This window comes from Rhizophagus irregularis, chromosome 2 (assembly GCF_026210795.1).
Source record: "Rhizophagus irregularis chromosome 2, complete sequence".
Classification (NCBI taxonomy): Eukaryota; Fungi; Glomeromycota; class Glomeromycetes; order Glomerales; family Glomeraceae; genus Rhizophagus; species Rhizophagus irregularis.
In genome coordinates this window covers 3517824-3544436 of record NC_089430.1, presented here as the reverse complement: position 1 = coordinate 3544436, position 26613 = coordinate 3517824, and the positions used below count along the sequence as shown (strand labels likewise).

Here is a 26613-nt window from a genome sequence, read left to right as displayed (position 1 = left end):
ATGCGAATTATCAACAGATTATTAATTTTTTGGTGCATCAATGTAATACTATCAGAACTCGGAACTTTTTTAAATTCCAAAAGTAACATTTTCAGCAGTTAATCTTAAAATTCGAACTCTTCGCGGAATTGATTTACGTCTGATCCAGAACGAATTTTATCAGCCAAATCTTTTCGTTCCTAAAAATTTTTAGTTAATAAATTATATATATAAAATATAACAATTATTAAATTCATACCATCATTAAAAATGTCCTATTGAGTGTTTCGCGAAGGCTATTACTAGTATTAACACCACTGTCACCGTTTAAACCAGTTTGATGCATACTCAATGCGCCAAGTAAATGTTCCGCTGCTTCACGATAACATCCTATGTTTAAACAGCTTACTCCTAAATTATATCTTGCTCGTACAAACGTTGGTTTAAGATCTAAAGCCTTATGATAAGCTTCAATTGCATCTTCGGGACGTCCCGAATTCGCCAATGTAGCCCCTAAACGATTCCATAAAAGATAATCCTGTTTCATTTGAATTTGAAATAAGATTTTTAACTTAATAATTGATAAAATCCACAAAAATTTAAATTTTCTTACATCTTTTCTTGTATTTAAAGCTGTAACAAAGCAATCAACAGCCTTTTCGTATTCACCACTACCATAAAATAATACCCCCAATCCAACTTGTACATCAGGATCCATTCCTTGACCTTCTGGAGCGCTACGAGCTGCTTGCAAGAAAAGATCTGTTACACGTGAATGTGTATTCACTCCGTGCATTGGTGCATTAGATATTGCAATATTAGGATATTTAGCAATTAACCATCGCTCAAGCGTAAGATAAGCTTGATGATCACAACCTTCATTTGTGTAACTTACTGCTAGACTCTAAACAAATAGAAAGTATTACATTAACTCGAAACGAAATCTAATTACGAATTTTAACTTACCATTAGGGCAGTGAGATTATTACCATTAACCTCTACAGCTTTTTGCAATGCTCTAATAGCTGCTTCCTCTTTTTCATTTTGAGCTTGTGTGTTACCCAACCACATCCATGCGTCTGATATCTTTTCGTCTTTTTGAACTGCAGCTTCAAATGCCAAAGCAGCTTCGGATAATGAACCACCTTCTTCCATTAATCTCATTCCTTCTTGAAAAGGATTTGCGTGTTTTAAATAAGGATTATTAGGTTCAAATATATAATCGCCAAATTCACTTTCCCAGACTTTTGGGTCTAAATGTTCATCGTCATCTGATTGTTCTCGAAAATTTGACTTTGACCAAACATCTTCGAATAATTGAAGATCATTATCTAACTTAAAATTTTCATTTTCCACTTCATGTTGCACGGCGGCGAATTGTTCTTCCCAAGAATGATAATCTAGTTCTACTATTTTTTCCTTGTTTTTCCCTTTATCATGTTTTAATACATATTCGTTAGCCCAATCAAAATTCTTTTGAAATGCCTCCTCAAATTCCGGTGGCATCTCAGTGATTTGACTGACTGGAAAGTCTGGTCCATGTAAAAATTCACTATTCCATTTAGCTAATAAAGTTATGATGATGAATTAATTACTATTTAAACAATTCTGAATAGCATTCTTTAATAAAAATAATCATAACTGTACAATGAACATTCATTCTTGTAAATGCTTCTTCCATCTCTGCTTCTTCGGCAGATCCAAGTTTCCATAACTGTGAATGATCCGATATATTTTTAAATTCCGCTGTCCACTCTAAGAATTTTCAAGAATTAGGTAAAAGAAATGAATTGAGAAATATGGTGTTTTTTTTTATAAAATACCTTGATATGGTGCTATAGGACCTTGTAAACGTGCATGTTCTTGCTGATTAAAAAAGTCTTCAGCAAGCTAAAAAGAAAATTTCAAACAGCAAATTAATTATAAGTTTAAATAAAATTAATAAAAGGATTTAACCAACCTTATTTTCTTGAGAACTAGTACCGGGTCTAGCTGTGCGAAACTATTTAGCAGTACGCAAATCGAATTACGAAGCGAAAAAAGAAAAAAAAATAAAATGAAAAAAAATTGCCTACAACTTACTGAGCTAGGATCAATTCTTTCTGAGCTCGATATTAATGTATCCTTAATTTTTACCCAAAAATACAAGTTAGATTCAAATTGCAATTTGATTTTTTAGGAAAAAAATAAACCACCTTTTGCAACGAACGGTCGTCAGTGAATTGCTTCATTATTTGAGACATTGAGTTAGAACCTGTGGAGCATTCAGCTCCGGTAATCATACTTTGAAACGCCATTCTTAGTGATCTATCAAATTGTTATAAATTTGTTTTAAGATGAATCGTTCTAATTCAAGCTGAACTTTTTAATTACATAATACTGTTACTCAACATTACATATTTGAGTGACGTAACAAGTTCAAACTGTTCAAACATAGCATAAATTAATCTTCTCGCATTCAAAGAAACGCTATCGTTAATGGATTACCAACGCCAATTACTTGAGGAGCTGATGGCTCCCTTTGAGAGATCTAATAAACACAACTTCTGGGATGATTCTGTTTGTAAACACTTTTTAGTTAAATTTTGTCCCAATTCTCTATTCACCAATACAAAGTCTGACCTTGGTAGGTGTCATAAGGTATTATATCTGTTTTATTTGAATATTGGGATTTGTCATTCCAACTTCTATATGCTTATTATATAGGACCTTGTACCAAAGTTCACGATGAAAAGTTAAGGAAACAGTATGTGTTCATATTTGAAAAATACATTTTTATCGTTTTTCATAGTTTTCATTCGTTTTTCTTTAGATATCAAGAAGCACCAGATCGTACAAAATATGGTTATGAAATTAAATTTTACGATTATTTGCAATCATTGTGCAATGATTTGGACAAAAAAATTAGGAAAGGAAATGATCGATTAAACGTTCGTCCAGACGACACAGTACGTAAATAAATTTCACTTTTCAATCACATTTCAATTATTTTTGCATTTTCTTTTAAATTATCATATTGTATGAAATTAGCTCTTGAATCCAAATAAAGATGAAAAGGAAGAGAAAATGATAATTCTGGACGAAAAGATTAAAGAATTATTAGTGAAGGTAATTTATTATTATAACTATTGATGATATCGAGCAATATATTCTAATTAATTAATTATTATTATTAAGATTGAGGAGGCAGGGGAAGAAGGACGTGTACAAGAAGCTCAGATTTTAACCAAAGAAGTAGAAACACTTCAAAAAGACTTGGATTTCTTAAAGAACGTAAGTATAGTGAGTTGATATCAACATATTTTACAGGACAAGCGAGGAAAGAGAAATCGTACATGGGACTTGGCAAACAGACTTGATACCCCGAGGTAACTCTAACGTATAGCATGTGGTTTATGAAATCTAAATGGATAATATATACGTTCTCATGAGAGCGTCCCCAAAAGCTAACTTTTCCATAGCATTTTTTTTCGCCATCATTGGAACAATTCGCAAACAATATTTTTACTTTCTTTTATCTGAAGCTTTTTACCCGATTTGATTACACAGTGAAAGTTATATCCAGGAGAGACATATAATCGGTAGATTTTCACATTTCGTTTCTTCTCCCTGTTCACTAACCTTTTTCATTTTAAATCAATTCCATGAAAACCAATCCGGTCCCTCCTTTCTGATTTGAATAACACAGAGCGATGACTCAAACCCATTATTTAAACAAGAAAGAAGAATGTTAGTTTGTGAAGTATGCGGAGCTTTTTTAGTTACAAATGATACATCCAACCGTATGGATGCTCATTTACAAGGGAAGCAACATACAGGTTATAAGCAGATTCGTGAAACTCTTCATGAATGGAAGGTAAGGATTTGATGCGCAACTTACAAAAATATTTAATATTTTTTCGTTTTGTGTTTGTCTTCTTTGTCAATCTCATTGGTAAGCCTCATTCAGCAAATGCGAGCATATTCGTCCCGGGATTCACATCGAGGAGATCATCGACGGGATTCATATAGTAGACATGAACCATATCCTCGTAATCATCGTAGGGAAAAACATAAGGACAAAGATTACCGACGGGATGATTACCAGGATCGAGATTATGAAGATTATGGACGTAGAAGAAACAGCAAAGAATATCGACGAGACAGGATTGATAGAGGGCGTCGATATGATGATTAAAACCTTACAGGTAGTTTTCAACCAAATTATTATACGTTTAACCAGTTATCTATAGAACCTCATTGGTCTGAAGTACAAAGGTAATTTCGCGCTGGATCGTGTTAACTAACATTCAAGAAATATACTTATAGATTATGATCATTTTCTTTATTTCAAAGCAAAATAATAAATTTTGAATATATTATTTATAACACAAAGAGGAGTAATAGTAAATTTTAAATATGATTTTTGTAATTAAAGATTTCATTTGTTGATTTTACAAACGTTAAAGAATTAATTATGTTACCCTTTTCTTCGCAATTCTCGACGTTTTTCCAACTGTAAGGAAAAAAATAAATTTTATATGGAAAAAAATTAAACATATATAAGGTATATAAAAACTTACCCATTTTTTTTTACATTCACGATACAGGATAAATAAATCTTTACACTTTCCTTTATCATAATTATTTCTATCCAAACATTCCATTGAATTTAAGCTTTCTTTTTGACAAGGATCTAAAAATTTTGAAGAATTTTTTTCTCTGAAACTTTTGCTAATGTCATGATTTTGTGTTTCATTCATTTTTTTTTTGAGCTTTATTAATAAAAGAGTGTGCTGACACCTTATAGAATTGCCAGACTGAAATACTGTGTCGATCCTTAATTAATCCGAATGCAATTTATTGGGTGAGTGTTAACTTACAGAATGGAAACTGACGAAATCAATGAAAGAACTTCAAATAAAGGTATTTTTACAAGCTATTTAGTTATATGACAAGTCAGTATTTAATTCCAATTTTTAGGAGAAAAACGTAAGCTCAAAGTCATTTTAGAAAATGACAAGTCTTCGGAACAAACTCCTTTTATAGGTAATTGTTTTTTAAATTTCAATGCACCCTAACGATTTTAATTTACATTTTGTTTTTTTACTTTATTTCCTTTCATAGGAAAGTTTACTGGGCTTTCTCCGGCACCAAAAGAGCTTTTATATCATGCTTATGAAAGAGCAGCTAATGGCCATATAAACATTGTTGGAGAAAACGAAGCTGTTTCACTTGAATCGACTGTTCAACCAATTAAAATGAATGAGTAAGTGATTTATTTAGGTGAAATAATTAAAATTTAAACAGTTTTGATCTTATAACAAATATTTGTGTCAAAGATACCTTATCGCTATATATGATAAACATTCAAATACGGTGACCTTTCGAGATGCAAGTGAAATAGAAATAACCCCTGTTCTGAAGCGCTTAAGGACCGAGCAGCCTAAAGAGTCAGAACTGATCCAAGATGTAGGATTGAATTACGATAACTTTTCATATTTTTTATATTTATTCTAAGATTTACATTATTAATTAATTATCAATGTGCTAATTTTAATTAGTATTATACAGCAAAGACGGCTCTTAATAAAGAGTTTGGATCAAAGAAAGCTCGGTTAAAGATTGTCACGCGAGAGAGAGGAGAAATTGACGCGTCGCAAGTACGAGACCTTGATAAGATTGCAACTGAAGTCGATGAAAAGGTCAAGACAAGAGCTATTGGTAGTGTATATTATTAATGTGTTTATAACTCGATGTTCATTGTTTCTCAATAATATTCGAATGCTTTATATTTGTATAATGGTAGAGGGACAAGAAGTTATGAAAGAGGAGAGCGGCATTATTCCTACATACGATGCAATTACAACGGATCCATCTAAGATTTATAAATTGGAGGATATCGTCACTCCTGCAGAATATGACGCAATTGATATTCAAGATTTACTTAAAGCAAAGACCGAAAAAGATAGATTAACACTTTTACCATATTCGTACGTATTATGCTATGCAGTTGATTTATTATAAATAATCTAATTTCATTTTTTTTTAATAGGAACTCAAATTACGTTAAATCACGTCTCATTCCTTCATTAACGGTCAGAAAAGTAAACCATAGACGTATTAAAATGCTCATGTATATAAATTACATGATGGCTTTTCGGTCACATGCTTTTGGTAATGTTCGAAACCGTAAACTTATGGCTGAGGGATTGAGGAATCCTCCAAATATCATTTTAGACAAATTATATGAGCGCTTCGTTGATCGTACTTTTACAAAATTTGGGGGAAATGAAAAGTAAGTAGATTTTTTATTATATTAATCGGGTCTTAGTTCAATTTAAATAATTTTTTATTTGGAAATTAGTTTCAAGTTTACTTTGAAGAACGATCAGAAATTAATCTGTTATATGTTGGTTCTATGCTTGAAGCTTGATGATAATTATGTGAATCCTGAGCCAATAAGTGAAGATTTAGGCATTACAACAACCAAGTAATTTATTTATAATAGATATTGTATATTTTAAATTAATTTATATATTAACTTAAATTTTTATTTAGACTCAATGTTTTATTCAAAGGTATTGGTTGTTCAATTCGTACCTTGAGTAAGAAAGAAATGACTGAACTAGGAATTACCAAAGAGTATGGTGCCAAACGTGCTGTATTGACTGCGCCTCTCAAACTTCCTGAACATAAAAGAGGATCTCGGAAAAAAAATAACTTTTAACTGGAAATCTTGAAATTTACAATTGATTGGTTTAGTAATTTCTTTCATTAATATTGAATTGGTATATATCAGATAATTATGGAAGTTTCGATTGATAGAAAATTCCTTTTTCGGGCAATTTATTTTTTGTATCTATCTAAAATCTTATTATTAGATTTTAATGCCACCCCTATCTTTTGTGATTTCGGTTCGCACGGTTTACTAACTCTAAAGCAATTTTTCTCCAGATCTCAAATATGATGGTTTTAAATTATACAAGACGAAAGATCGAGCAATAGATAAACAAAAAAAAAAATAATTGACTGTCCTTAATTATGTGGTTGAGCCTGTTATTCCTGTTATTATTGCTGTTGTTTATCATCAATATATACCTGCGATTCCTGTTTTACATTATCAAACATTTCGAAATGATATTATAATAATAATATTAACAATTTTTTGTTTTGTATTTTGATGAAAATTTTTGGAAAAAAAAGTTAGCTAGTAGTTATTTAATTGTACAATCAATAAAATTATTAAAATTATTAGATAACAAAATCAGATGAACCAAAAATTGGATCTGTTATTTATTATTAATTATCGTTAAATTGTGTTAAATTATTACAGATTGATACAAAAAATTCCATTACTAATTACAAATAGAATAATTTCAATACTAACGTTATTTGCATTTATTAATACAATGCATATTTTTAAATATAATAATAAAAAATGAAAAATGCAAATAATGTTTGAAAAATTTCATTTCATTTTTCTTTTTGATTATCACCGTCGAGAAATTGAGCGTGATCTTGATCTTCTTGACCGACGTTCCTTATCACGGTCTCTTTCTTTTTCCTTTTCTTTGTCTCTCTCTCTATCCTTCTCTCTTTCTCTTTCTTTTTCTTTATCCCGATCTCTAAGATCTCTGTCTCTTTCTCTTTCCTTATCCCTCTCTCTATCTCTATCTTTATCCCTTTCTCTTTCTTTATCCCGATCCCTATCTCTCTCTCTATCTCTATCCTTATCTCTTTCTTTATCTCGATCTCTTTCTTTATCTCGATCTTTATCTTTATCTCGATCCCTATCTTTATCTTTTTCTTTTTCCCTTTCTTTATCCCGATCTCTATCCTTATCTCTATCTCTCTCTTTATCCCTATCCCTATCCCTATCTCTCTCTTTATCTCTTTCTCTTTCTCTATCTTTATTTCTTTCTCTCTCCCTCTCTTTATCTCTTTCTCTCTCTCTTTCCCGTTCTCTATCTCTATCCCTATCTTTATTTCGTTCTCTCTCCCTCTCTTTATCTCTTTCTCTCTCCTTCTCTTTATCTCTATCTCTTTCTCTGTCTCTATCTCTATCTCTATCTCTATCTCTATCTCTATCTCTATCTCTATCTTTATCTTTTTCTCTGTCTCTGTCTCTGTCTCTGTCTCTATCCCTATCCTTATCCTTATCCTTATCTTTATCCTTATCTCTTTCTCTATCCTTATCTCTTTCTTTATCTTTATCCCTATCCCTTTCTCTTTCTCTATCCTTATCTCTTTCTCGTTCTTTATCTCTACCTCTATCTCTTTCTCTATCCTTATCTCTTTCTCTATCTCGATCTCTTTCCCGATGATCTCTCTCTCTCTCTTTATCTTTTTCCTTATCCCGATCTCTATCTTTGTCCCTGTCTCTATCTTTATCACGCTCTTTATCTTTTTCCCTATCTTTTTCTTTATCGCGTTCCTTTTCTTTTATATCTCGTTCTCTATCTCTGTCACGATCTCTTTCTCTATCCCTCTCTCTCTCTCTTTCTTTTTCTCTTTCTTTATCCCTGTCTCTATCCCGCTCTTTATCTCTATCTTTATCTTTATCCCGTTCCTTTTCTTTTATATCTCGATCCTTATCTCTGTCACGATCTCTTTCTTTATCTTTTTCCCTCTCTCCGTCCTTTTCTCTCTCATTTTCATCTTTATCTTTACTGTTCTCCTTTTCACGGTCTTTCTCCTTGTTGATTTCCTTATCACGATCTTTTCTTTCCTTATCACGATCCTTTCTTTCCTTATCGCGATCCTTTTCACTCTCTCTTTCCCTATCACGTTCTTTTTCCTTTTCTCTTTCCCTATCGCGATCTTTTTCTTTTGCGTCTCTTTCTTTATCTCTTTCTCTGTCTCTATCACGACGATCTCTATCACGATCTCTTTCAAGAATCCTATCTCGATCCCTGTCCCTATCTCTAATTCTATCCCGATCACGGTCTCGATCACGATCACGATCACGATCCCAATCGCGTTCTCTATCACGATCTCTACCCCGATCCCTATCTCGATCTCGATCTCGTTCCCTATCACGTTCCCTTTCTCTATCTCTTTCTCTAATATCGCGCTCTCTCTCTCTATCTCTTTCACGATCTCTTTCTCTGTATCGATCGCCTACTTAAATAAAAGAATTAATAAAATATTCCAAAAAAAAATAATTGTTTTAAATAATATTAATTTGTCAAACCTCTAGAACGACTTCTTCGTCGTCGATAATAAAAATCTACATTAATAAATGTTGCTGTTATCTACAATAATTAAAAAATTATTAGGATAATTGAAAACGTACCTCTAGACCTTGATCTACTTCTTGTTTTTCGTCTTCTAGCTTTACTTCTACTTCTTGTTCTTGACCTAGTTTTACTACGTCTGATAGACCTAGAGCGGCTACGAGCTGATATAACTTCTTTAGTGGGCGATGTCGCATCTCGCATTTCTACATCCTGTTGAATAGATGCTGAAGGAGATTCATTGTCGGGAGTAGTGCCATCAGTATTTAATCGGTTTGCAATTCTTAATTGAGCCTCCCTGACACGACGCATAGTTGCTTGCACGTCCGGAGCATCAGTCTTTTTTGGTGTCTTGTTGATTGCATTTTTTGAATGGTTCACCCTAAGATAAAAAACATTTAACCCTAAAAGAATAGACACAATATTTTATTGACTTGAAAATAAACATACTTTAAAGGACGATCTCCAAGCATGACCCCATTCATTTGCATGGCTGCTTGTGCACCTTCATAAGTAGCAAATTCCAAAAATGCAAACCGAGTTGGTTGAGCAGGATCGCCCGCCATCTTTACATACGCAACCGGACCACAAGCAGAGAAAAACTGAGTCAATTCAGGTTCAGAAATCGAAGAGTTAATATTACCAATATATACAGTTCTAGAAATTTCTTCAGCTTTAGCAGGGTCGAATTGAGCAACAGTTGGTGAAATAGCCGGATTAGACCTAATCGCTGCAAGAGAATTAGATGAAAAAGGAGGAAGAGCTAGAGGAGGAATAATAGGTTTAGGAGGAATAGATTGTGGAGTTTTCGAAGTTTGTGGTGGTCTAGGAGGAGATATTGATGGAGGTATAGGGGGTAATGAAGGAGGTATAACTGGTGGTTGATATGAAGTATTATGTATACCGGCAGGTGCTGTAGTTGATGAAACCATCAATGTGCGATCACCTAATTCCACACCAGTTAGGTGAAGGGCCGTTACTGCTGCTGATGCTTCTTTGAATTCTATAGTGCATTCTTGTACACCGTCACCGTGAGGACTAAACAAGTTTTAACTAAAGTTAAAAAAATTTCTTTCTTTTTTTTTAATAATAAACAGAAATATATTGCAGTTAATTAGATATGATTAATACCTGTTGTACAATTTGATTGTTGTAACTTCACCCAAGAATTCAAACAATTGTTTCAATACTGGTTCAGTTACAAGAGGAGAAATGTTTGCGACCTTTGCGAATAATAACATAATAAAACCGATCAATGAAAGTTCTAATGATTATTTATTTAAATACTTTATATATTTTACCTTTACAACGTTGTCAACTGACATCGTTGACATCGTTGAATAGTTCCCAACTTTCGACAGAAGTATTCATTTTTTTTATTGCGATGTACCATGTGCATCATCAGAATTCGTAAGACATTTCTCTACACGTGACTTCATATAATGAACTGATTTACCCCAGTATCACCGTCACTTTTCTACCCCCACGTGATTTTTTGTGGCGCATCAGCCTCATTTGCTTTTTTGCGTAACATTTATCTTAGAAAAATTTTAATTGCAAAATTTTTCACTTCTCGCACTTTTAAAATATTAAAAAATTAAATTTTCATACTTAAATTTAAAGTATAAAAAATATTGATTTCTTGCTCTTAGAATTTGTTTTTAAATTTAATAAAAAAATTATTTGATAAGTTCGTTTGATTTTTACTTGGAAATTTATGTCTGCTTATTTATTAATAAAATAAAACGCGTAACCCATAAAATAAATATAATAAATAACACCTAAATAAATATAAAAACGCGCGTCTCCTATGTCTCCTGATAGATATAATAAAGCAAATACAATAAATAACACCGTATCTACTAATAAAATAAATATAATAAATAACACCTAAATAAATATAAAAACGCGTCTTCTCCTAACTCTTAACTCTCCTAATAAATATAATAAAACAAGTATGATAAATAACCTAAATAAATATATAAACGCGCGCGTTGCCTAAAGAGATTTAAAAAATGTATATTGCACTTATATTGTTACAAAGTATAATTATAACTCCACAAATATGTAAAATAATTCAATAAAAATAATTATTTGAGTAATGCTATACTTGTTAAGACTTTATTTAGCCTTCAAAGAATGACCAAAGTACCAAAATTACACTCTAATCTTTGTATAAAGAAGATAAACAAAAAAAATAAAAAACAGTTAATATAGTAGTTAAAAATAAACCAACAATAAATTTTATACTTAAATAATTATTTAAACTCGATATTTACAGCTTTTTATAAAATTTTTGTCTGACATTAAAGAAAGAAAGAGAAAAAAGAAGAAAGAAGTTACGAAAGTTACAAAATCACTGTTGTTAAACGTAATAAATAAATAAATCAATGAGGCTGATGTGGCACAAAATCACGTGGGGGTAGAAAAGTGACGGTAATACTGGGGAAGATAATGAACTGTAGCTTTCACGTGTTAATGCATAACGCCATAATGCAGGCGACAAGCTTTTTTTTTTGAGCGGTCTGATCATTTTTTGTTAATTGAGCTTTAAAACTCATTTCTCAATTCTTACTAAATAAAAAATAAAAAAAAAATGGAGACTCTTATCGGAATGGTAGGCAAAGATTTCGTACTTACTGCAGCGGATACCTCGGCAGCAAGATCTATTACTGTTATGAAGTCTAATGAGGATAAATCTCGAGACCTTAATAAGCATATAGTAATGTTGTATTCTGGTGAACCAGGAGACACTGTACACTTTGCTGAATATATTCAGAGAAATGTTAGGTTTTACGAGATTAAAAATGGAATCGAGTTGACACCTAAGGCCGCTGCCACTTTTACTCGAAAAGAATTAGCTACAAGTTTGAGAAGCCGAGTGAGTATTCTTGTACGTTCATAATTTAAGTTCGCAATAAATTAATATCTTTCAATTTATTTAGCACCCGTACGCCGTTAACCTACTTATTGCAGGCTATGATGTAACAACATTAACATCACAACTTTATTGGATCGATTATCTTGGTTCCTCTATTAGTGTACCTTTCGCTGCTCATGGGTATGGTGCTTATTATACTTTATCGCTCTTGGATAGATATCATCGCCCAGATCTTTCTCTAGACGAAGCAAAAATACTCATTAAAAAGTGTATAGATGAATTAAAATCTAGATTTATCATTAATCTTGCTGATTTTAAGATTAAAGTCGCAGACAAGGATGGGGTTCGCGAAATTGAAATTTAAAATAAATTATATGTTAAGGGTTCTATTACTCATAAATTTTAAGTATTTGTTAGAATAAATTTGTTAAAACATCGATAAGACGCAAATTTATGTATAATAAATATAATATTATTACTTCTTAATGATGATGAATTTGATACAAATAAATAGGTATTATTTACAAATTATTTTTTTTTTTTTGTATGTATGAGCTAAAAAGATAAAAGTTTTTTCGAAATCAATTCAGCACGATCAAAAGCGTTCAAATTTTTATGAGCTACTATTTGATAACAAGTAGCACTTCCTTGACGAGAAATTATAGTCGACCATGCTAAGAAAATTTCCCAAATCCTGTAACGTATAAAGAATTGTTATTAAAATATTTAATATGCATCTGAAAAGTATGTTTACTTACCGATACCATCTAATTAACAAAAAGCAATATAAAAAATTTTTTGAGAATTCAAAATTTTAATATAAATGGAAATAATCATAAACATCAATAAATCTATAGTTTACCTCTTGCCATATTTCGCGGTGATAGTGTCTTTATTTTTGAGCCAATTCTGATACCAGCGCCAGATTGTACCCGAATAATGGACACCAATTGTATCAACACTTTGAATCTCAAACCCTGAAACTTCCAACTTATCAATAACCCATCCCAAAGGACAAGAGGCATCAGCACCAGGAAAAATATATTTGGCCATAAATAATCCCCATATGAAATCTTCGTATTGCCATGTGCTGGATATTAGCAGAGTGGATTAATACATTGCAAGTATTTAAGTTGCCCATATAAAATAACAGCTTACCGCCGTAACCCAGCAATTTGCAAGAAGAACAAACCATCGTCTTCAAGCATGTCTCTAACTTGTTCTAGAAATGTTGTAAAAAGTCTAACACCCACGTGTTCAGCCATTTCAAGACAGGTAATCTTGTGATACTTTGGACTTCTAGGTATATCACGATAATCCATACACTTTATACGAGCTTGTTGTCCGTCGACACCAAACTCTTTAATTCGATTGTTACCGAACTGAGTTTGATTACGACCAAGGGTAATACCAGTAGAATCTACACCGTAATGTTTAGCGGCATATGCTACAAGTGTTCCCCATCCACATCCAATATCTAAATGTCGTTCACCTTCTTTCATACGCATTCTCTCACAAACAAGTTTTAATTTATTATCTTGCATTTCTTCAAGTGTTTCACATTTGTTCTGATCTGAAATAATGCCAGATGTATAAACCATCCTAGGCCCTAAAAATGCAGCATAGAAATCATCACCACGATCGTAATGATCCCTGACTTGTTCTTCATCTTGCTTTTTAGAATGTACCAAAGTTTCAGGTATCCATTGGGTTAAAAAGAATTTAAATTGACCCATTGTAAATTCAAATGAAGCCCAATCATGACGAGATTCAAGGATTTCGAGAGCATCACCACGAAGATCAATTTTTCCATCAAAATAATTCTCAAAAAAAAGTTCCATTGGAATCTTATTACGATTGGAGTAGATAGCTAATGATGAATCTTGTATAATAATATACTCTTCAATTTTTCTGCCTGGAAGTTGAACCTTGTTGTTATATGGAGCGGAGTATTTTGAGGATAAATAAAAATAGCCAGCGAAAATAGGCAAACCAAGAGGTAATAAGAAAGGATAAAACAATAAACTCAAGCGAAAGTATATAATAAGAAATAAAGGACCTCCTAAAACTATTCCAAAAAGTGTATAAGAGCTGAAGGTTTGGTTACCAGCTCCTTCAGCAGGATATGGTGGATTTTTTATGGCAGCCCAGTTTTTGAGTTTTAAACCGCTGGTTTCTGACGTCATCTATTTAGAGAAAAATTATTAGAAAGTTGTAAGAAAAGTTACCTTATATAAGTTGTTATATCATACTTTAGTTTTTTTTTTTTTCAGATAATACAATTACGTCCCGTTTAATAAAATTAAAAAAATTTTGATAATTAAAAGAGAATTTTGATAATTTGATAATTTAGTCTCTTTTTATCAGCCATTTTCTGTGTATCCTAATTTTTCGTGTTCAGTTGTAATTTGAGAAGATTTTTTGATTATCGTAGATTTTTAGGGGGCTATACCATCGGGGTATATTTTTTTTTTTTACTTTGCAAGATGAACCTGGTTTTTTTTTAAAAAAAAAGCTTATTAATATAAATAATTTTGAGATCTCGGCGATTTTCGGCATCTAAATTCTAAGTCACAGGAGTCCGGCTGTACATTTTTCTATTCGTTCCGTGACAGAATTTAGCGTCTACAAAAACTATAAAAAAAAGTTTTTTGGTCAAAATTTCAAATGAGTAACCCACATTGTGATTTGAAGCAGAGTATTGATTGGCCAAAGATTTTTAAATCTGAAAGATGGGCTGAAATATGAAATTTACTAATAGCCTTCTAAAAAACGGAAGTAAACTTGTATAAATTCATCTTGGGTTTGGATAACTAATTCAATAATTATTATGATCATTTCAAGATTTTTTTAGACGGCCCGGCCTCTTTTGAGAATCGTTTTTTTTTTTCGATTTTTCGATTATAAAACGGCATTTATAAAATCGACTTTTTTATAATGAAGTTGGATTTTCATTTTAATCCAGGCCAAAATTATTAACCGCTTTTAAAAAGCAAACTGATACTGATGACTAGCTGTGCTAGAGTAATGTAAATCCGTTTATCTGTTATGTTAATCATTAGTCAGAATATTTTAATTTAGAGAGTAAGTTTTGGTATTTTAGTTGCCTTTTATCGTAGCGGGTTAATAATAAGAGGTACTTTTTCCTGATTAGTGTTTTGTGTGTCGTTCTACACATTTGTTAAGGTATTGATTTATTATAAGTTCTCATGAGGTTCCTGACTTGAGATCATCAAAACACTTGCAACGTATATTCTTATTAGGTTGGATCTTCATATACGAAAAAGGAAAAAGTTCGTTGTAAATTTAATATCTTAGATCTTAGATTTAGAGTAGGTAATCTATTCTATTTAGACTTAGATTAGTATCGATTCTGTATTATATATTCTTTCGCCCCATAAGAACCCATGTCATTTATATAGTTTTTTTATCTTTTTTGTAATAATAAATAAATAAATACTGTATGTAGGTTTAATTTGTTTTACCCCTTGTGAATGTGAAAATTAAATGGCTTGTATATGATTTATTGAATGAACTATTATATTAACCTATTGTCCCATATTATGGCTTTTTTTTCACTCCCAAAAAAAAAAACTTTTTTTTTTCAAAAACTAGCTTTTACCTTGTAAATTGTATTATTTCGTTCTATATTAAGAATTTTTCTGCATAATCAAACACCTTGAGAAAAAAAAATGTTTAATCTGAAACAATATTACATATTAAAAAAATTTTTTTTTAAAACTGTCTTTACTTATTTTAAGTTTAGCTATAGGCCTATAGCAAAGAATAATACTGTAATAGTTAATTGATAATGCCTGCAAAAAAAAATTGTATTGTATATCTGTATAAAATAATATGATTAACATTGTAAATTACTAATATTCTTAACTAATGAATACTATTAAAATTATATGCAACTATTAGTACATTTAATTTAAAATATTTTTTTAAGTAAAATACAAATAAAATTAACTTTTTTTAACACATTTTTTCACATTTATTAAGTGAAATAATATTGTGGTATTTTTCTTAAATAGTTGCTAGTATGTTTGTGCAGTTTTTGAATTCTAATCATTTTTTAGGATTAATTGTAACTTTCCAAATATAATTAAGGATACCAAGATAATAAAAATAAAATGAATAGTTGTGAAGTCTAATAGAGATGTGATGCATAAAAAGGTGTGGAATACATTACACTAATAATATACTGTACATAATAGTATATATATAATTTTTTTAAATATATGAAATATACAATATAAGAATTTTATTATACAGTAAAAAATTTTTTAATTTAAAAAAGATTTGGATGCAATTAATAATCAATTATAATTTTTAAGTTTTAGATCATTTTAATATTCACCAGAAATAAAATTCATCAGAAATGATTTTTACTGTATCATATAATTTATAATTATTACATTAAAATTTGTTTTTTAAAAAAAATACAATTTTTGACATAATATTATATAATTAAAATACAATCAAATATAAATTACATTTCACAAATTAAATTATATTGTATTACAAAGTCATGTAATATGAATTTAATTTATTTATAACAATAAAAGTATTTTTTTCTTTCGCAAACTCTCTGTTAGTCTTTCCATCAGTTTTCCCATCAGTTTTTTAAGTTAGGTAAACTAAATAGTTTTGAAAATATATATAGTAGTTTTTTTACTTTATATACAAGTAGTAGTTCTCTTTTTTTTATTTAAAAGTTTTTTTAATATTCTGTAAAAAAACAATACATTATTCAATAGAAATATTTAAGAAATCATAATTAATAGTTTTAAGTTTAATTTATTAAATTGTAATCAATTAAAATATGAATTAATAAATTATTTAATTAAAGTTTATTTTTAAATAATTTATTATTTTTTAATTTTTTTTTTGTTAAATTATTATGAATTTTCTTTTTTTTTAATAAACTAACTATAATATTTTTCCTTCATTTTTTAGAATGTATTTATTATTTTCAGGTTGAAAAAGCAAATATTGTAATAGAAATTTTGAAAGAATTATTATTTTTAATATAATGTTTGATTTTTTTTTTATTTAGAAACAGTTTGATTTTAATGAACGTTGCACTCAACTAATTAAACATCACGTAACTTAAATCTTTAATTCTACCGATCAGCGAATATGTAAAAAGTACAATATAATGAATAAAAATATTAAAATTTTCTCTCTTTTTTAATGAATATTTTATTATGATTATTAAGTAAAAAATGATTAAGTTTTATTAGAGGTAATGAATTAATAAAAAATATTTAGAAAAGACTTTATTTTTTTTTCCAAATCTTTCAAACTTCCTACTTAGCAATTCTTTATATAGTTGTTGACTCTCTCTTAATAAATGCATTGCAATATTATACAATTTTATGTTTATACTAATTAAATAATATATAATGCAATTTAATTATTAATTAATAATATATATAAATTACTTTAACAATTATTAGATAATTAAATAATTTAATGAATCTATATCATATTATATATTAATTTTATATTTACTTTTTTTTTTTTTTTTATTCATTTATTTTAAATGCGATCTTGTCTTAATATAACTATATTTACTTACATACATAAACTTAAAATAAGATTACAAATATATATAAGAACTAAGTATTATGAAACAAAACTACTTTTCTAAAGAAAAAGTCAACCTGTTACCTAAATAATCATATCACCGTTAAAAACGATGATACAACCTAAATTCTCAGGTGACTGTCAAGATCTGCTTAAAAATTTGTCCAGTAACCACTCCAATGGAATGCTAAATCATTCCATTTGTTCTGATTAGTCTCATTATTAAAGTTTACTACATGAACGTTATTATCCTCACATTTCTTATACTTCAACTTCATTTTTTTTATTATACTACTAATATTACATCTTTTCTCTTTTTCCACTTGTAACTCATTCCTATATTCTCAAATTAATATCTTAAAATCTAAAATTATTTTGCTAATTATTAGTTTTAATATTTTTTCAGCACCTTTGTATCTGTTATTATATATAACTTCAATAAATCAACCAATTGATGACTCACTTGATTTTTTAATAAAAATGTAAAATCATATAAACTATTAAGATCCTATATATCTAATGTTTCAACTTTACATTCAACTTAATGTCTATCTAAATCTTTTTTTGAAATTTCAAAAATTATATTCATTAAAAATAATTTAAATCCTTTAATTATATACTGCACGACCTCTTGAATTTTATCACAATTAATTTTATATTTACTTTTACCATTTGGACATCTTTTTTAATAATAATCTAATTTTTCACAAAAATCGTATTTTCATTATGATCTTAATATTATACCATTATTATTATTCTATTGAATGCTAATTTGATTTGTAATATTATGTATTGCATTTTTCTCTGAAGTCTTTATAGTACTTTTTATTCTTTTTTTACTTGAAGACATTGAAAGTTAATACTAGCAGAATCCCAGATAATTATAATAGAGATCATATGTAAATAAATATAAAATTTTATATTTTTAATAAGTAGGTTATATAAAAAAATGTATATTTTATATATTTTAAAAAAATATTATATTCAAAAATAGTAAAATATAAAAATAGATTATCAAACACCGGTCATATCATAGATCAGACATAAGGACTTTTTTACTATAAAATCTGTGTAACAGTAACTTTTTGCTCCATCCCACATAATAATATATACTGAAATTTTGCACATAATTCAAAATATTTAAAGTCTTTATAAGTCAATTTTTATTGAAATTGGATACATATTGAAAAATTTTTATTAAAGATGACTTTTACATTTTATTTAATATATAAAAGATTTTTAAATTTGAAAAATACTTATTTATTATTTGATTACAATATGTAATTTACGTCAAATATTCTTTTTATGCTATTAAAATTAAATTTATACATGTAATTTTTACAATATTAATATAGATAAACTACATAAAAAAACAAAAATCATGAATTTAATAAAACTTTTATTATCAAACCAACCTTCTCCTCACTAAGCATTTCGATTTCTTGTAAAAATTTACATATATTTAAGTACTTTAAATAATTAGTTCTTATACAAATTTGCATTTGGGTTGAAATCAAAAAAGTAGGAAAAGTTAACCTAATATAAATTTCTCAAATAAGCATTATTTTGTTAAATAAAAGGTTGAAACAAGTAGGTAAAAATCTGAAGAATAAAAGTTTACTAAGGTTTATAAAGGTTTTACTTAAGAGAAAACTTTGTAACATTTGTGACTTTGTGCAGATCATTTTTGCAATACAATTTTTTAATTAGTGATTGATATATCATATAATATAACCACTGAGTGTTATAGTAAAAAAAGTATAAAATTTCAGATAAAAATTCAAGATCATATATAAATTTAATATAAAAATGTATATTTTAACAGTTAGTATTTTGCTTTATATTTATTGTACTTGTTAGTGCTTCGATCCGGATGAAAACTTGAATATTTTCATGTGACGATTATGGCTGAGAAAGATTATGAATTTCAGATTTAAACAGACTATAATTTAAACCAACATTAAAGTATTATTATCCCAAAAATTTATACTAATTCTGGCCAAACTCATAGTGCCAGCGAAATTTAATGAAATTCAATCCGGATGAAAATCCGGATAAAACCGCTATGGATCGAAGCACTAGTACTTGTAATAATTTTACCTGTTAAATTACAGGTTTTCATTAGTAAAGATCTTGATTTTGCAACACATAAAGAAAAAAATTTATTTTAAATTTTTTTTTTTCTACTCTCTTTAGAATAGTATAAATTCTAAAATTATAAGTAGGAATGGTAGAAATTTCATTATTTTTATATTTACTATTTAAAATATATAATACTTTTTTCCCTTTTCCTTTTTTTAAAACAAAACATTCTAGATATTAGTACAGATTTTTGAAATTATAGATATGAAAAGATTATAAATATAAAAATATTATTTCTAATTTTTTTACTGTTTTTATATTTTTTTTATTTATTAATATTCTTTTTTTTTAGGAGTAAACTTGAATTTCAAGAAATCTTAAAATCACAAATAGATATAAGTTTCTTTTTTCTTTTTTATTTTGAAATTATTTTTTTTTATTTAAGGATAGCTTTTCTTTCTTTTATTTAAAGATATTTTAACTTGAACTTTGGTATTGATTTTAAAATTGCAATAAATATCTCTTATATTAGTATTTTTTTTTGATTTTAAAATATTATTAAAGGACCGATCGCGACTCAATAGGTGAAATTTATTAATTACGATTTATGCAAATCTTTACCGAAAATGGCTAAAACTCCTATTTTACCAGATCGTCGTCTCATCATTTGATATAATATGCAAATTTTAAATACAGTAATTAATAATGTCGATCCTAACTAAGCCACTTGAAGAGTTTGAAGTCGCCAGAGTTCCACGTCTTCGATTTTACTATGGAAGAACGTAAGATTCTGACCATATATTTTCGGCTATTTCAAGCTTTAAATAAATTATTTTTGAGCAATTTTAACCAAAATCGGTTAGTTTTAGATTTTTTTTTTGGGTTAACCCTATATATAGTTTATTTAGGTATCGTTCTTTTATTTTATTTTTTTTTTAAAACATACTGAGCGGTGTTTAATCATAAACATTTACTTTCTACCAGTTTATTTATTATATTATAGTGCGTTATTTACCATATTTTCTGTAGCTTGTTCCTTGAACGTTCGTGCATAAGCTGAGATCCAATTTTGTATTGTTATTATCTTAGGGACGTCTTCAGCTTTCAATTCACCAGATTCAACAAATGTCAGCAGTTCATTATACATATCCTTTGCTGACATCTTATCCTTTTGATTAAGATTTCCATTCAAAAAAAAACTTTTCAACAACTCCTTTACCTGCTTTGTCATTCTTTTTCCCTTTCCTTTTCCCCTACTTTTTGATTGCTTTTTAGCGTCCATCCCATAGGAAATTGAAAATTCATGTCAACAGAACTAATTCAATACAAATCATGTAGGTTTATAATTTGAATTATGTTTGTTTAAGTTTCACATCTATTTACCTTACATCTTCTAATTCACCATCACCATTATTATTATTATCCATGAATTCTGGTATGCTAGATGTATCTATATATAGAAAATTATTAGTCAAATGTTATGATGAAAAAATTTTATTTCAATCAATCACCTAACAGAGGAATTGTCCAAGTTAATTCAGGTTCAGTTTGTTCAGAAATCTTTGGATGGGGACGAATAATTGGTTTGGTGCATAGTTTGGCAATTGCAGCAGGAGAAAAATTATTCCATGGACCAAAATGTGGAAGTGATTGGGCACATACATAACCTGTCATTTCGCCAGAAATTGGCCATTTCCAGTAAAACAAATTTGAAATAACTTTTATAGTTTTGACATTGGGCTTTGAATTTTGTTCTTTTTTGCTAATATTATATATTTTTTTATCTTCAGGTTCAAATTGACTTCGATTTGGTTCTAAATTTGCCAGTGATGTACCAGCTAAATATTTAGCTGCTTCCACTATATTCTCTCCATCACGAATATCATATCCAATCCGAATATATCGTTTGATTGAATGGGAAATCTAAAAAGAAAAGGTAATTTTAATATGAAATTTATTGCAATGACTATAACAATAATACTTACTGCAGCATGATGCGAATCAATAGTTGTTTTAGCTTCGCCTAGTTCAAGAAATTGCCAATCACGAACCTCAATTTGATACCACTCATTCCAATGTGCAACTATAGCCATAAGTTCTGATAAATGGTAATGTGCACCATTATCTGAAATTACTCTAATCCACTTTGGTTTATGTTTTATTGTTTCAAAAACAGCTTCAAATGAGGAGGCTGTAAACCAAGCATCCTGTTTGGTATCAGTTGACCAGTGATCGTAGGCCCTTACATCTAACTCTTTGCAATCTTTTTTTTTTGTAAAAACCAGAATTGTATGAAGAGTCCATCCACGTTTTCCAAAAAATTCTGCTTTAGTTTCCCGAGCAGATCTTGGCAAAATTCTCATCTTATAATCAACAATAAATAATGCACCATTCTCATCAAGACTGGAACCAACGTAGCTTTAAATTGAGCATTCAAGTATATCTTTCGTGTTGTATGGGCTAAAAAATATTGCAAGTGTTCCTTTATTTCGTCTAAAGAAGCAACTTGATCCTCCATTATATGTAGGTGCATAAATTCAAAAAATTCAAAAAATTTATCACATTCTGAGCACCGTGAAGTATGTTTTTCAGAACACTTTCCAAAAACATATGGCAAACAATAGGAAATACAGGGATTATGTATTGTTGTACCATCAGCATTAACCACTAATTCTTTTTCATAACCACGACGCAGATGACGCTTTAAATCATCAATTTTTCGCAATATATTATCCTAAAGATATTTAGAAAAGGTAAATTATAATATAATCAAACTAAATAATTTATTTATCAAAATAGATTCCACTTACTAATTGCTCCTTTTGCAAAAATGTATTGCGTGCAATGGCTGTTAAAGATTCAAATGGAGTATAGCCATATTCATTACAAGTAAGACAAAGTCCACCCATATCATCCCGATATTTAATGTTACTACAGTTTGCTAATCAGCCCATAAATGATGTCTTTTTCATACCGTTAGGAAAGGTTTCTTCAAATTTTTTCCACAATTTGATTTTTTGATCACACATATATAATATTGGGGATCCATTTTTATCCACCTGGTAGGAACTTTGTGCAACTACACTTCGATCCTGAAAAAAAATTAGAAATTGTCTTTCTTTAATTTCAGACATCCGTTTAACAATTCTTTTTGGCTTTATTAGGCTTGTGCACCTGGTCCATTAAGTCTTGCATGTTTTCGTGCAGAATTAATTATATCACTTCCTATCTGTAATAATTTAGATTTTTTAAGATTTATTTTATAATGAATTCAATATGAATTTTATCTTTACCTTAAACTTTTCTTTGAGTTTTTTGTATGTAAAATTTTCGGCAATTATTGAAAGAATCCTAACATTTCCATCAATTCCTCTTTTATTTGTTTCTAAAGCTTTTTGTAAACTTTTCCAAAATGTTTCACTTTCGTTATCGAGGTTGAGAAAAAGATTTATTTTCTATTACTAATAACATTCCTGATTCAAAGAGTTTTGCTAGATTTTCCCTATCAGATGAAGGATCTGGTGCTTTTGTCCAAAATTCAATCAAATGCCGTTTTTTCATAAATGGTGTAATATTTGTACAACCAAAAGCGCAAAACATTGCTCGCCATGCACCTAATTCTTTTTCTTGAAATTGATAATTTTTTGGATAAATCTGATATAAAATTGTAGGAAATTGAATTATTGTATTAGTTTGATCGTACCAGTTTGTGAATAATTTTGACCAACTTGAAAATGTGTTGGCAATTTTACGTTTTTTTATATTTTGTTCGAATATAAAATTCAATATATCAATGTTTTTCCAATTATCACTCGTACAAGTAATTAAATTTTTACTCTTTTCTAATTTATTCAATTCTGTCAATATTTGTTGAATGTTATAATCAGTAATTCCAAATAAAGTCGCACCATCATATTTTTTAAGAATACCGATAGTTTCCCAAATTTTATTAGGTGTAGTATCCTTATTATGATATAATTTTATACCTTCGTTATAAATATCTAAACTGCATTCATCTTCTATGCATTGTACAAAAGCGAACGTTTGTCTGCATATTTTGTTATAAGTGTAGAAAGATATCCATGACCAGCACCATAACATCCTTCACGGAGCATTTAAACACCAATTTTACTAACTACAATTAATATCTGATCTAAGCGAATAAATATTGGAATAAATGAAATATCAGCTACTAACTCACGAACAATTACTTCATTATCAAATCCCATTACAGCTAATCCTGAATACTTTGTTTTATTACTAAAAATTTGGCTATACGTGTTATTAATAGCTGCAGTAGCTGTTAGTTGAGTTCCGGAATCTTTACCATCACAAATACAATGAAAACATGGGTTATGTGTTTGCTCATCATTAATAACTGTTATTGCAAAGTTCTTACCGTTAAGACAACAATTAACAGACATAAATAGTCGATAAGGTATTGGATTTATGCAGTTTTCGTTAAATTTGCACGGTTCCCACCAATTTCGTGCATATATTCCATAATGCAAGTCTTCTGAAATAATTCCTTTAGCTAAAAGAGTTACTATATACTGTTTTTTTTTGCTCATTGTAAAAGTTTTTATAACAAAGAAACCGAAATTCCAAAAAAAGTTTTTTTATTAATAACGAAACCCGTAAAATTAATTATAGATTGTCGATCATTTTATCCTATCGAGTTCCGATCTGTCACTTAATTTATTTTTTTTTATGGATTTTAGCATGAATTTTGCAATTATAAAACCTCAGACTTTGGTAATTAGTTTTTTGTTTTATTTTTTTTTTGATTTTGAATAATCATTAATGTTTCTTTCTTTTTTTTTAGAAAAATCCAAATTTCAGCTTGAAAAGTACTTGGATTTTATATTTTGATAATAATTTTATATTTTTTTAGTAATATAACTTTCATTCTCAATCTTTAATAAACTTATTTTTGATTTTTGATGGCAATTTTTACTTTTGATTTCTAGTAATAGATTTGGTAATTTTTAAGAATAAATCTGCAAATAATTTTCAAAATTCGCAATATTGCAGATTTTGGAATTGAATTGTAGTAATCTGCAATTCTGCAATTCTGGTTGGCTGATAATTAAATTTTTTCTAATATCTTTAAATGATAATTTAATAAAAAACACACCAGTTTATAAATATAAATTTATTTATTAATTATTTATTAGAAATAATAAAACTATAATTTCTGAAATAGCGTAACTGCATTAAAAACTAAATCAAACAATTTATTTAACAAATAATAATAATGAACTTAAAGGCTTAAAGGATTACTACTAATCAAAATTCTAGATTAGAATCTACAAAAAAAGTAAAAAAGTAGTAAAAGAACATTAATAAATGTTCTTATATAAAAAAACTAAAAAAAACTCTCCCACTTTCTTCTCTAGAAATACCTATTAGTTTCCATTTTTAAGTTTTAAACTGATATTTACAAAAAAAGAGGAAGTAAAAAAATATTAATAAATATTTTTATATAAAAAAACTAAAAACCTGCTTTTCTCTCTAAAAATACTTACTGATCTTTATTTTTCCAAAATCTATAATAGGTGACAGCATAAAACATTCACTTTTTATTTGAGAAGCCAATTTTATTTTTACATATAATATATTACATAACTATATTAATCATATGACCTTATATTAAAACCAATCATAATTAAGTATTTGTTATATACATATGGGCCGATCCTTGGAATCTAATTTTTTTACACAAAAATAATTTTATTAAAGCAAATATAAATTATCATTTATATAAGAATAATAAATTTATACCAGATAATGCAAAAAAAACTAATTAATTATATAATTTTTAATTTTTTTTTAATATAAGATATCATTAAAATTTAAAAGATCAAATATAACTCTCATGACAAAATCATTGATAATTCTTCGTAGAAATAAGCTATACAAATAAATTTACATTCATTTGAAAGAGAAAATCGAGATCTATCTAATGAATCTAAAATCAAGTGAATTGAATCACTAGTTGTTCAGTAATCACGTTCAGTATATTATTGAATTTTATCTAAATTTGATCATTAATTACTTCACATATAGTGATTCAATTTGAATGATCTTTGCTCCCTAAGGTGATGCCAACTTTTATCTTTAAAATAAATTTAAAATAATTCGTTTAATATATGTAGATGTTTAGGAATCATCAATTATATTATTAATATAAAATTTTATAAATTTGATAAAATCTGATATAAAAAAATTTATTAAATACCTGTAGATGCAAGCTACACGAATGAAATTATATTCATTTGAAAGAGAAAATTGAGGTCTATCTAATAAGCCTAAAATCGAATGAATTGAATCACTGGATTGTGAATAATTACGTCTAATATATTTATTTTTAATTTTTAAATTTGATTTGACTTTGATCGTTAATTACGCCTCATCCAGTGATCCAATTTTCCTGATCTTTGATTCTTACGATAGAGCAAATTCTCAGCTTTCAAATGAATGTAAAATGATGACGTTAGCATATCTCCAGGAATAATAATGCACGATTTTGTCACCTGCATAAAGTCCGATCTGAAAATTTTATTTCTTACCAAAAAATGCTTTCATAAAAGAATCCCAAATTCTTTTACTTTATTTAAAAGATTTTATTTGCCATTTAAGGATTTTAGTAGAATAAATCTAATGAAATAATTTTAAAAGATAAAAAACAAATATATAATTAGTTATTTTAAAAAAAAGAATATCTTATTATTCATTTTACAACTATTTTACATCATAATTATTTTTTATTTGCATGTATTTTTTACAAAGAAAAAACAATAAATTAAAGCTAAAAATTATGAAAAAATATGTCTTATCTATGTATATAAAATATTA

The 26613-nt window shown here is 28.3% G+C and overlaps 9 protein-coding genes across 11 annotated transcripts; 3 read left to right on the top strand and 6 right to left on the bottom strand.

Moving 5' to 3' along the window:
* Nucleotides 1-104: 104 nt before the first annotated feature.
* OCT59_012148 (uncharacterized protein) lies at nucleotides 105-2276 on the bottom strand (the record flags this gene model as incomplete). The annotated part of the gene is made up of 9 exons (XM_025314412.2): nucleotides 105-179; nucleotides 239-517; nucleotides 593-883; nucleotides 946-1544; nucleotides 1627-1734; nucleotides 1803-1869; nucleotides 1940-1981; nucleotides 2062-2103; nucleotides 2175-2276. The coding sequence occupies 9 exons, from the start codon at nucleotides 2274-2276 to the stop codon at nucleotides 105-107; spliced, it is 1605 nt and encodes a 534-aa protein (XP_025185256.1).
* A 181-nt stretch (nucleotides 2277-2457) lies between these two features.
* Nucleotides 2458-4353, top strand: OCT59_012147 (uncharacterized protein; the record flags this gene model as incomplete). Its single annotated transcript, XM_025324633.2, has 7 exons — nucleotides 2458-2605; nucleotides 2686-2725; nucleotides 2792-2927; nucleotides 3010-3087; nucleotides 3157-3252; nucleotides 3668-3835; nucleotides 3929-4353. The coding sequence occupies 7 exons, from the start codon at nucleotides 2458-2460 to the stop codon at nucleotides 4154-4156; spliced, it is 894 nt and encodes a 297-aa protein (XP_025185255.1). The 3' UTR covers nucleotides 4157-4353.
* OCT59_012146 (uncharacterized protein) lies at nucleotides 4260-4790 on the bottom strand. Its single transcript, XM_025324632.2, has 2 exons — nucleotides 4542-4790; nucleotides 4260-4474 (listed from the first exon to the last, which is right to left on the bottom strand). Exons 1-2 carry the CDS (start codon nucleotides 4719-4721, stop codon nucleotides 4439-4441), a joined length of 216 nt encoding a protein of 71 aa, XP_025185254.1. The 5' UTR covers nucleotides 4722-4790; the 3' UTR covers nucleotides 4260-4438.
* Nucleotides 4791-4841: 51 nt separating this feature from the next.
* On the top strand, nucleotides 4842-6970 carry OCT59_012145 (uncharacterized protein). The gene is made up of 10 exons (XM_066134277.1): nucleotides 4842-4884; nucleotides 4942-5007; nucleotides 5086-5227; nucleotides 5301-5430; nucleotides 5523-5682; nucleotides 5768-5951; nucleotides 6014-6256; nucleotides 6326-6451; nucleotides 6520-6749; nucleotides 6843-6970. The coding sequence occupies exons 1-9, from the start codon at nucleotides 4845-4847 to the stop codon at nucleotides 6686-6688; spliced, it is 1260 nt and encodes a 419-aa protein (XP_065989558.1). The 5' UTR covers nucleotides 4842-4844; the 3' UTR covers nucleotides 6689-6749; nucleotides 6843-6970.
* Nucleotides 6971-7223: 253 nt separating this feature from the next.
* OCT59_012144 (uncharacterized protein) lies at nucleotides 7224-10546 on the bottom strand. Of its 2 annotated transcripts, XM_066134276.1 has the most exons (8): nucleotides 10499-10546; nucleotides 10329-10420; nucleotides 10144-10235; nucleotides 9851-10022; nucleotides 9648-9763; nucleotides 9257-9579; nucleotides 9155-9190; nucleotides 7224-9081 (listed from the first exon to the last, which is right to left on the bottom strand). In XM_066134276.1, exons 3-8 carry the CDS (start codon nucleotides 10209-10211, stop codon nucleotides 7454-7456), a joined length of 2343 nt encoding a protein of 780 aa, XP_065989557.1. In that variant the 5' UTR covers nucleotides 10212-10235; nucleotides 10329-10420; nucleotides 10499-10546; the 3' UTR covers nucleotides 7224-7453. The 2 variants fall into 2 exon arrangements, with proteins under 2 accessions (XP_065989557.1, XP_065989556.1); XM_066134275.1 differs by having other exon boundaries at nucleotides 9648-10235.
* A 1173-nt stretch (nucleotides 10547-11719) lies between these two features.
* Nucleotides 11720-12610, top strand: OCT59_012143 (uncharacterized protein). The gene is made up of 2 exons (XM_025309076.2): nucleotides 11720-12078; nucleotides 12143-12610. Exons 1-2 carry the CDS (start codon nucleotides 11794-11796, stop codon nucleotides 12440-12442), a joined length of 585 nt encoding a protein of 194 aa, XP_025185250.1. The 5' UTR covers nucleotides 11720-11793; the 3' UTR covers nucleotides 12443-12610.
* OCT59_012142 (uncharacterized protein) lies at nucleotides 12460-14575 on the bottom strand. 2 transcript variants are annotated; one of them, XM_066134273.1, is made up of 5 exons: nucleotides 14331-14575; nucleotides 13237-14264; nucleotides 12941-13168; nucleotides 12837-12845; nucleotides 12460-12772 (listed from the first exon to the last, which is right to left on the bottom strand). In XM_066134273.1, exons 2-5 carry the CDS (start codon nucleotides 14262-14264, stop codon nucleotides 12634-12636), a joined length of 1404 nt encoding a protein of 467 aa, XP_065989554.1. In that variant the 5' UTR covers nucleotides 14331-14575; the 3' UTR covers nucleotides 12460-12633. The 2 variants fall into 2 exon arrangements, with proteins under 2 accessions (XP_065989554.1, XP_065989555.1); XM_066134274.1 differs by having other exon boundaries at nucleotides 12460-12845; nucleotides 14331-14400.
* A 6407-nt stretch (nucleotides 14576-20982) lies between these two features.
* OCT59_012141 (uncharacterized protein) lies at nucleotides 20983-22664 on the bottom strand (the record flags this gene model as incomplete). Its single annotated transcript, XM_066134272.1, has 6 exons — nucleotides 20983-21070; nucleotides 21139-21205; nucleotides 21267-21678; nucleotides 21741-22173; nucleotides 22329-22489; nucleotides 22566-22664. 6 exons carry the CDS (start codon nucleotides 22662-22664, stop codon nucleotides 20983-20985), a joined length of 1260 nt encoding a protein of 419 aa, XP_065989553.1.
* A 251-nt stretch (nucleotides 22665-22915) lies between these two features.
* On the bottom strand, nucleotides 22916-24326 carry OCT59_012140 (uncharacterized protein; the record flags this gene model as incomplete). Its single annotated transcript, XM_066134271.1, has 4 exons — nucleotides 22916-22984; nucleotides 23049-23157; nucleotides 23225-23803; nucleotides 23953-24326. 4 exons carry the CDS (start codon nucleotides 24324-24326, stop codon nucleotides 22916-22918), a joined length of 1131 nt encoding a protein of 376 aa, XP_065989552.1.
* Between the last annotated feature and the right edge of the window lie 2287 nt (nucleotides 24327-26613).